The following is a 9,687-nucleotide window of genomic DNA, read 5'->3' as shown; positions in this document are numbered from 1 at the left end:
AGAGCAGCTCTGTTTCTCTGTGGGCTGCAGGCTTTCTAAAGCAGCACAGAAGTGCTCGCTGGCATGAGCGGTGCTTGCCCGGTGGTAAACACTAAAATCAATACAGACGAGCGGAGGCACCGCGAGCATCTTTAGTAGTTCCCGACTTGGAGGGAGTCGGCCAGGAACAGAAATAGCCCTCACAGAAACGATTCCCTTCAGCTTCCCCAGCCGAGGGCACTCTGGTCGTGGGAACTTACATTTCCATTTATCTCATTTATTTCTCCGTGTTTTGGAGAGCTCCTTTGTTCTACTGGACGCTGCAGCGCTACTTGCCCGTCCCAGAGTGCAAGAGTGCAAAACGGGGCTGTCGCAGCCCTCCTTCCCTTCTGTTGGGCTGGTAGGATTTCATTTGGGAGTATGGGCTTACTGACTCCAGCTCCCACTACATGGGACACAGGAAAGGTGATGTTTGGCTTTGGGATACTTGGTGCCGGCTGTGCCATGAGTGGGGTATTTCTGCAGGCTTTAGCAGCCAGGTTACCACCCTGTGGAAGGTTTGCCCTGAGATGTAACTGAGCAGAGGATGGGAAGACTTAGTGGAGGTCCTGGATAAAAAAGATGCTTCTTCTTAAAAAAAAAAAAAGAAAAGAAAAAAGGCAGGTTGGATACAGGTACCAACCCATCCCAACAGGATGTGCCCTGATGTGTTACTTTGCTTTTTGGTGGGCACTGGAAAGCTGGAAACACCCCTCACAGCCTTAGATCTTGCCCCATGAGAGTTGTGTTGGAAATCTCTTAGGCTGGAAATTTATACTGAGAATACATCAGTTTTTATTTTGGAAGTTTATTAACTGCGTGGGTGACTGCAGCAGCAGAACCACAACAACCACTAGGCTCTCTTTTTGGACCCCACGGTGCCTTTGCTCTTCTTGCTTATGGGTGCAATTTTTGTGCACACTGCAGTGGGTCACCTCCCATCTCGCCGTTTCCAGACCTGGTTTTGCCTACGTGAAGCACTATGCGGGTGCTGCTCTCCATGCTCATTCCCCTGCTTGTCCCATGCCGTGAGCACCCACTTTTTTCTTCGGTGGCAACACCAGAGGAGCTAGGATGTCTGTGGGTGAGAAGCAGCACCATGAGGGCTTGGTAGCTCCTGCTGGCTTTTGGTTTTTCTTCCAGCTGGTCCCCGCTGCCCTTGTGACTGTCCCACGTGTCCCTGTGGCAGATGGAGGCAGCTGGTGCCCTGTGCTGCTCTGGGGAGGTGCAGCTGCCGCGGCTGGCTCACAAGAGGGAAAGCAGGAAAGCCTTATCAGCCAAGCACCTTGCTTTGAAATCTGCTGCCCGGCAGGATAAAATGATAGAGAAACCCAGACTACCTTCAAAACCCAGCTCCCAAATGCCCCAGCTTAGCCTAGCATTGCATGGCTCTCACAGAAGCTAGTGCAAGCAAAGGAAGGAAACAACCTGCCCAGATAATAAATTCCTTAGTGCTGCTTTCTATAGGCGAGCGTGAACGGGTAAACCCTTTGCGAACCCTTTCTGTGAGGAGAGGTGCCTACCTGCCCACGTCCTCAGATCCTGTCTGTGGCCATTTGCCTCCTGGTGTGCTTACAGTCAAGTACAAGCTTAGGCACGCAGCAGTCTGAAGTCCAAAATGTTGCTGCGAGATAGTTGTATGAATGCCTAAAATAACTGGACAGTAATATAATTTATGTGATCTGCGCTTGATTCTTAGAGTGTACTAGTTACTATCATGACAGCGCATAATAAAAATCATACAGAGGAATATGGGTCCTCTGGCTGGGAAAAAAAAAATTACACACACCCAGAAAACACACCCTGTTTTCTTATTATTTTTGGGTTTGTTTTTGTTTTTTTTTAAACTATGGGGTGTCTTATTGTTTAACTCAACAGTGCTGTAGCTGTCCCACGCACAGAGTCACACAACTATGGCGGCCTTTGCTTCTCACACACCCTCACTCCCACCCACCTTCCTCACAGCCATAAATGTAACATACTTCTCTCCCCAGAGCCACCGGAGAGGGAACGTGACTGTTAAAAATGTGCAAGTTGAGTGAAATTCATTAAATGAATTTCACACTTCAGCAGTTTTCTATATGCTGTATATGCCGTGTCATACACAGGAGTCACTTGATAGGACAGTGAGCCAATAGACAGCTCTCAACAGATGCGGGGGGGGAACTAGGAAGCACTTTTAAAGCACACGTCTTTGCCCTTCAGGAACGTGGTTTTGCTTGCTCCTTAAAGTCAGAGAACGTGGCTCAAGAAAGGACACAGTAGAAATGCAGTGAAGGCTTCAAAAATCAGTCCTTAGTTTCTCTTGCAAAAGGTTGATGAATGCTCATGCCACCCATGCACGGTAAGAATGAATTGCTATGCTCCCTTGATGTGTGGAAAGACTGTGGGAGAGAAAGTCTGCAGGTCTAAATTTAGGTGCCCTCAAGTGAATAAATCGGCACCACTTAGATGTAGGCCAGTAAAAAGGGCTGTATTTTTGGAGAGCCCATGCATGCCGTCACCCTCACATGCATCCAGGTGGGAATTCAATGAAAATTTGACCACTTTTAATCATCCTTAAAGCTGCTGTGACAGAAGGCATCAGTTTTTTTAAACTCTGCTTGTGCTGATGTCTGTCATGTGTTGGGTGAGAGGAACATGCACCAGCAGTGGGGAAGCGCTTGCCAGCGGTGAACCTCAGTGTGCTCAGGTTCAGGCCCATGGGAGGCTTGGGAGGCTGAACAAATGACATTTTTGGTTCTTTCTGAGCTGCCAGGAAAGGTGGGAAGCAGGCTGGGAAAGGTGGGCAGCAGTGATCCCTGGCAGAACAACCAGTTATGTAGGGCTTAAATCGTGGCATCCAGATGGATGAATGAGCCAGACCTGTGGCCCGTGGTCCCAGTGTGATGCTCCCACAGCACCACGTGTGCTTCTGCCGGCAGCTTTCCAGCTTTGTTTCCCTATCAGCCGCCGAGCACAAGCAAACCTGCTGGGCTCTGGAGACATGGATCTGCTTTCCAGGATGCGCTTTTTTGTTTTCTGCTTTGTGAACCAATGTGTGTTGGTGGCTGGAGGAAACGCCATCGAGCGGTGAGACCCGAGGTGGGCTGGGGGTCTACAGCTGGGCATCCCGAGGGTAGCACTGCAAAGCATTCACCAACAGAAAGCAGGCTTTGGGGTCTGGTGCACAGTAGGCATTCATGTTCCATTTCCCCATAGGGATGTGACTGAGAGTGAGGAAACCAGAAAATGAGAGGAAAAAGAAGAGGAAGAACAAAGGAAATGAAAAGAGAGCAGGGACCCACGTCCAGCACCTTGTGCTAACTTCTCACAAGTTAACCCTTCCAAGCTCCCGTGAGCATATCTAAGACAAACTTCTGTCTCCCAAAACCACTACTAAGTCACCCGACCATTCAAATGTGAGATGCAGTAAAAGGGACAGCTACAGGGAGTATACTACTACAGCCGTGGCACAGATGGTCAGTCACGTCCAGCATTAAGCAATGCTGGACGCAGAGACTTGCAGAAATGAGGTAGCTTCTAGAGGCAACAACTCCAGGCACAGCTGCATCAGATTTTATCATAGGAAGGCCAGGTTATTGCCAGTGCCTTACAATGGAAATTAGGAGTGTTGCACCTGGCCCTGACACTGCAACAAAGCAGCAGCCTTTAATTGTACTTTCCCTTTCCTTCCAGCCTGCTCTTCTGGAATATTTTGCTTTTGTAACTGACCTATTAGAGGTGCAGTAAATATTTAATAATTAGATAGGTGTGCTTGGTGTTGTGCCAGCATAAGTCACAGAGCAAACATGCTTCTGTCTCCCAAGATGATGTACTGCTGATGTAATTACCCAGAGTCTTTTGAATGCTTGGTGTAGCATGTCTGGTTAAAAGATGAGAGGGGAAGCCGAGGAAAAAAAAAAAGGAGAACAAGGATCTCGGCCACAGTTAATCTCCCCTTACCAAGGCAGGATATTTGTTGACCAAGCATTTCGTCCTGAGACCCAAGAAAAAATGCATTACCACCCTCCCACTCATTATCGCTCCATTCTTAGTAAGTTCTTTGGAGAAAGGAACCTCAAAGCACTCCGGAGCTGATGAAGCTGGTACTTTTGGGACTTGTATTAGAAAGAACCTACTAATTTCTGTTTAGAGAAACCTTCTGTGAGCTCAGCTGGGTTTATGGCATGCTCTGGGTCTCCAGAAAGGAAGGTACTGCTGGCATGATGTTTGCAAACACGGGAACGCTCATCCACACTCTCCAGTATCAAGGAACTTCAGGTCTCGAGCTGAGAGACTTACACTTGTTGTGTGATTGCTTTAAATATCTCAAGCTCAGCCTGAGGTTTTCAGTCACTTGCTCCATGTTCACAGCCTCCATCCTTCCTCAGGGAGCAGTGTGGGCCAGAGCAAGCAGATATGCTTTTTTCCTAGGGGATGCTGCTGGATCTGTCTGCACTCCACATCCCCAGTTTGACACGGGAACAAGGCAGGAAGGTAAATGCCCAGCAGTATTGCAAGGTGCTCATGCTGGAGGGCAGCAGCATCCAAAGAGGAAAAAAGGAGTTCAAGGCCCGGCCGAAGCACAAAGCTGAAATTTTGCACTTTGTGGTTGCTGTGTTTGCGCTGGGTGTCTGCAGAGCAGGACATCAGGGCTGCACCAAGAGACCCCTGGAGAGGAGACGATGAGAGATTTTGCCTTCTTGGGGACATTTGCGTTGTCACAGCTTTCTTTCTGGGGGAGAGTATGTGCTCGTTTTGCCTGATCATACGCAAACACTGGCGTGTCAGGACAAGCTGTTGGTGCACACGTGGAGATGTCTTTGAGGAAGCAAATCGTGAGGAATAAGTGTGTGTGGTGTCTGCATGGAGGACAAAAGCAGGTTGGTATGCATTTTGCTTCCAGGTGTGGTGGATTGACCCTGGCTGGATGCCAGGTGCCCACCAAACCGCTTTGTCACTCCCCCTCCTCAACTGAACAGGGGATAGAAAATATGATGGCTCATGGGTCGAGATAAGGACAGGGAGATCGCTTGGCAATTATTGTCATGGGCAAAACAGCCTCAGTTTGGAGAAATTAATTTAATTTATTGCCAGTCAAAATTCAGAGTGTATAATAAGAAATAGGAACAAACCTATTCAAACAAAACAAGCCCCACCGTGGGGTCCTCCCCAGGCTGCAGGTGGAGATCTGCTCCACCGTGGACCTCCGTGGGCTGCAGGGGGACAGCCTGCCTCACCATGGTCTTCCCCATGGGCTGCAGGGGAATCTCTGCTCTGGCACCTGGAGCATCTCCTCCCCCTCCTTCTGCACTGACCTGGGGGTCTGCAGGGTGGTTTCTCTTATATGTTCTCACTCCTCTCTCCGTCTGCTGTTTCTGTGTGTCCCACAACTTTTTTCTTTCTAAAATCTGTTATCCCAGAGGTGCTACCACTATTGCTGATGGGCTCGGCCTTGGCTGGCAGCGGGTCCGTCTTAGAGCCGGCTGGTATGGGCTCTGCTGGACATGGGGGAAGCTTTTGGCATCTTGTCCCAGAAGCCACCCCTGTAACCCCCCTGCTACCAAAACCTTGCCATGCAAACCCAGTACACCAGGGAATCAGTACAGTGCTTTTCATTCAGAGTTTGCCTGAAATAAGATGAGTACCTGGAAATGACTAATGTATGTATTTCACCGGAGATGAGGCTGCTTTTTGTTGTGTGGGTAGGACCCTGTTCATCAGAGGGTTCTCAGGAAATCAACATGACCCACACAAGGACGGGCAGATCTTGCTTAGCATTTGCCAGCAGAGTCTGCTGAGTCCTCTTGATTTTCTCCATCTTAAATGCAAGTTCTGTCAATGAAATACACTGGGTTAGTGTGTTATCAATGAAGTAACACATCTGTGTTAAAAGCAGTGCGCAGGATCAATGTCATGCCTGGGTGCTTTGTAAAGCAATGAGAGAGAGAAGCTGCAAGCTGTAATTATGCTTAGTTGCCTTCTAAAAGCTCGGTAACAGACAGAAAAAAAATCCATACACACCAGGGGCGGGCTCTTGTGGTTTCACTAAGTGTTTGCAACCATTCAGCTGTCCTCACACCAAGCCCGAGTCTGATCTCCCGGGTGACTGCTTACTGGTCGAATGCCCTTTGGTAGCTTGCTGTGGCAGAGCACGCAGTGCTGCTTGCGGGAAGCAGCATGTGAGAAGCGGCGTGGGGAAAACGGAGGTTCAATTCTTCATTTTTGCTTTGCATCACATTCAAATTACAAACTGGTACCAATGACAAACTTTGCTTTTGAGTAAGTACTTTTTTGATACTCAAAGCTGGTTTTGCTTTGTTTCTCTTTCTCTCTCTCCAAGCTTCCCCCCTGCCCCACTTTGCTTTTTGCTTCATTCTTCACCTCTCCTGGGATTTTTTCCTCTCTCCTCAACATGCTCTGTTTCTCTTCATCTGGAAGGAAAATACTGCATTTCTGTGTAGTTCTGAATCTGCTTCACACACCTCCACCTACCTGCACAAGCTGCAGGCTGAGGCACCCAGATGTTGGGCCTCCAGGCATTTCTTCTGCATAAGCCCCAGAGACAACCAGAGACTTTGACCTACAGCAGTGATGAATTTGCCAGGACTGGTTTAAACATATGTGATATGGTTTGTACGCTGAGGCCAGAGTGTTGTCCAGGGCCTTATCAGGAGGGTGTGGGGCACACATATCCCCTGCCCTTCCAGTGCTGCACACTCCCTGGGCCACCACAGAGATGCATTCGGTCCCAGGGTCCCTAAGCTCAGAGGGCTGCTGTGGTGCTCTCTGTGGGAAATGCCAGCCCCAAAAAAACAGTACGGATGCCGAGCATTGGGTCATCTTCACCAGCTTCAGAAGGGCAAGCATGGTATTCTCTCTTGGGATCTCCATACAGCTCTTACTTTTGTGTGCCAGTCGGGACCCTGCAATGGGCTGACCTGGTGTCTGGGGAGATTTTAGCAGGCACAGCAAGGAGATGGCAGCAGTGTGGAGGAAAAATGATGGACAGAGAGGGGCAAGGTGGCTTTGGGCCTCCGTCTCGGGATGTCTCAGAGCCTCCACATCACCTTATCCCTGGGGTGGCATCACATCCCTTCTGCAAGTTGGACCTCAGAGCTCTACAGCATCACCCTCAGCACTGCGGCTGTCCCTAGGCTGGGAGGGTTGATGAGACTCTCAAAATGCAGGTGTATGGTTGCCTCTGCAGTCCATAAAACATCAGTGTCTCATTTCCTTACCCAAAACCGAGAGTGCTCCATCTCTTGATGCTGGCTCAGGTCAGGGGATGGTTGTGTGTAGGTATGGAGCTAGGTTTAAAAAATGTAATCTGTGATTTCCTAGAGGCTCATTAACAGAAATGTAATCCTTATTGAAGGGAGATGTGCACAAGCTCCGGTTTCCAAAAGTAACCAAGCAATTGTATTTCTGTGCCCAAAAAGGTGATGCTGAAGAGCCTGTGTTTACACTGCAGAAGTGCTCCAGCTGACAGTTTTCAAAGCAATTGTATTTTTGGATGTGCAAATTATGCAGTGTCCAACTGCAACCAATTTTAGAGTGCAGGGATGGGTGGGAATACAATCACCACATCCTGGAAAAACTTAGGCTCCTTGAAGATACCTGTAATAAAGCATTTGAAAACGAGGGCAACCAAAATCGCCAGCCAGATCAAAACAAGTTGAGGACTTGTCTTGTGCCGAGATGCCCTAAAGCAGACAGGAAGAAACAACAGTAGCTGGCTGCCTCATGAGACATGCATCTGCTCACTTGCCTCTTCCACGCGCTTGGAGGTGGCTGTGATTCATGCAATGACAGGAAGGCTTGAGGAACCACACAGACAGGGCCCCAGGACAGAGGAGCCTGCCCTCTAGTCTGGCTTATCCATCGGCCATCTCAAGCCACTGCTAAACCTGGGCAGAAGAGGTGCTGTAAATGTTGTCACATCCACGCTGGTGGCACGTGCCATCTATTTGGTAAGGTTTTCACAGGTGCTTGGCCAACGCGTATATGGGGCTCGTGGGTCCATCCATATGACCAGGCTGACCACTGGCAGACAGTACCCAAGCATACGCCTGGCCATAGGTCATGAAATGCCAGCAGTGAGCCTCAGACATCTGTCGGCACCGGGCATCTTTCTTGTCTGTCGGTGCAGAGGAGGACGGGCAGCCTCCTCCCAGGCAACCTGTAGGGTGTGAGAAGAAGACAAAGCCTTGGCTTTCCCCACCAGGCATGGAGCCATGTAGCCCAGGCCGTCGTTCTCTGCTGGGACGCTCAATGGCTATGGCAGTGCCTGATGGAGAGAGGAGCACTGTGTCACTCTCCACTCTCTCTAAAACCAGGCTGAACCTCAGCCTCTGAAAGGCAGAGGCTTTCAGGTTACTTGACCTGTGGACCACGCGCCTCCCACTCAAGCTGTGGTTGCACACCTAGCGAAGGTGCAGGGGACCATGTGGACCTTCCCTTCATTTCCTGCTCTCTTGGAAAGGTGAATGCTGCTGCTGCCAGTGCTGTCGAACCAACTCCCTGATGTGCTGGAGGACGAAGGATGTGACAGTGACTAATGATGCAGGGAGGGGTAGCTGCTGCTTCTCCTTCCTTGCTGCATGTTTAACCCCCCTCATGTGTGCTGTCATATCCTAGAGGATTCACAAGACAGCCCACCTCCAGAAACCTCCAAATGAAAAAGCAAAGTGTTTAGCCGAGAGGGGGGCCTGAACATCTGCATGCATCACATGATTCTCATGGGTAGTTAATGTTTACTACTTCCCTGGCTAATTAACAGGAACCAAACAATTCTGGTTTATTGCCATGCAGTTTCTTCTCCTGGCAACACCGGAATGACTTATGAGAAGTTTCTGAGAAGTGTGACACTTATTAACAGCCTTTGGGCACCCCTGGCCTGACGAGAGATGCTTCTGGATGAGGACAGTGCTACTGCCACCAGAGACAAATGGGCTGGACAACCCTGCCTGAGCTCAGGTGCCCTGCTGCAAGGACAGGCATCAATTTCTTGATGGTGTTGGTGCAGTGGGGTTTTCTGCAGGGGTTGTGCCTGGGGAGTCCACATGGGCTGGTGGGTTTCAGCATGGTCATCTGCTTTCTGATAAACCCTGTCAGTTTTCCCATCAGTGCCACAGCACTGTACCTGGCAAGCACCAGTCTGCAGGGATAGAAGAGACATCCTCTGCTCCAGAAAGAGTCCCTCCCCCGACCGTGGCCTGGGGGACATCCTGTCTCAGTCACAACTGCTTTAAGATTTGGAGATTTTCTTCAAATTTGACCCAAATTCGAGTTGTAAACTTGAACCTTGCAATGGAGCCCAGCAGGGGCCCTTCCCTCACATTTCTGTTGCACAATGCCAGTGTGGCAGCTGTGGCGACTGAGCACGCTCTGTCCTAGGCTTACCTTTTAACAGCGTATTTATGTATTTTCCTTCTAATGCAATCACAGCCTTAGCTTTTTCCCAACAGTTACAAAGCATGGAAACTTAGCAATACAGAAACAGATAGAAAAGCAAAACTTTGTTCTTTTTTATTAAGAACTGAAAGAAAAAAAGGCTGCAGGCAGGAAATAGGGTGATGCAACATAAAGAAAGGAAATTTAAAATTTTTTGTGTGGTCCCACACTCTAATTTCAACGTTTGCATGAGAGGCTGCAATAACAGCATTTAGACATGGAGTTGGTCTA

The 9,687-nt window shown here is 49.2% G+C and overlaps 1 protein-coding gene across 1 annotated transcript in view; it reads right to left on the bottom strand.

Annotated features, from left to right (window-relative positions):
- LOC104838442 (thioredoxin) overlaps positions 1-8,080 on the bottom strand; it is a 17,595-nt gene extending 9,515 nt beyond the window's left edge. The window contains exon 1 of the mRNA XM_010578180.1: positions 8,036-8,080. Within this exon, the coding sequence (XP_010576482.1) occupies positions 8,036-8,080 (45 nt within the window). The remainder of the gene's footprint in view (positions 1-8,035) is intronic.
- Between the last annotated feature and the right edge of the window lie 1,607 nt (positions 8,081-9,687).

This window comes from Haliaeetus leucocephalus, unplaced genomic scaffold (assembly GCF_000737465.1).
Source record: "Haliaeetus leucocephalus isolate CR32 unplaced genomic scaffold, Haliaeetus_leucocephalus-4.0 Scaffold605, whole genome shotgun sequence".
NCBI lineage: Eukaryota > Metazoa > Chordata > Aves > Accipitriformes > Accipitridae > Haliaeetus > Haliaeetus leucocephalus.
Note: the sequence above shows the minus strand (reverse complement) of the source record. Positions and strands in the feature narration are given on the sequence as shown.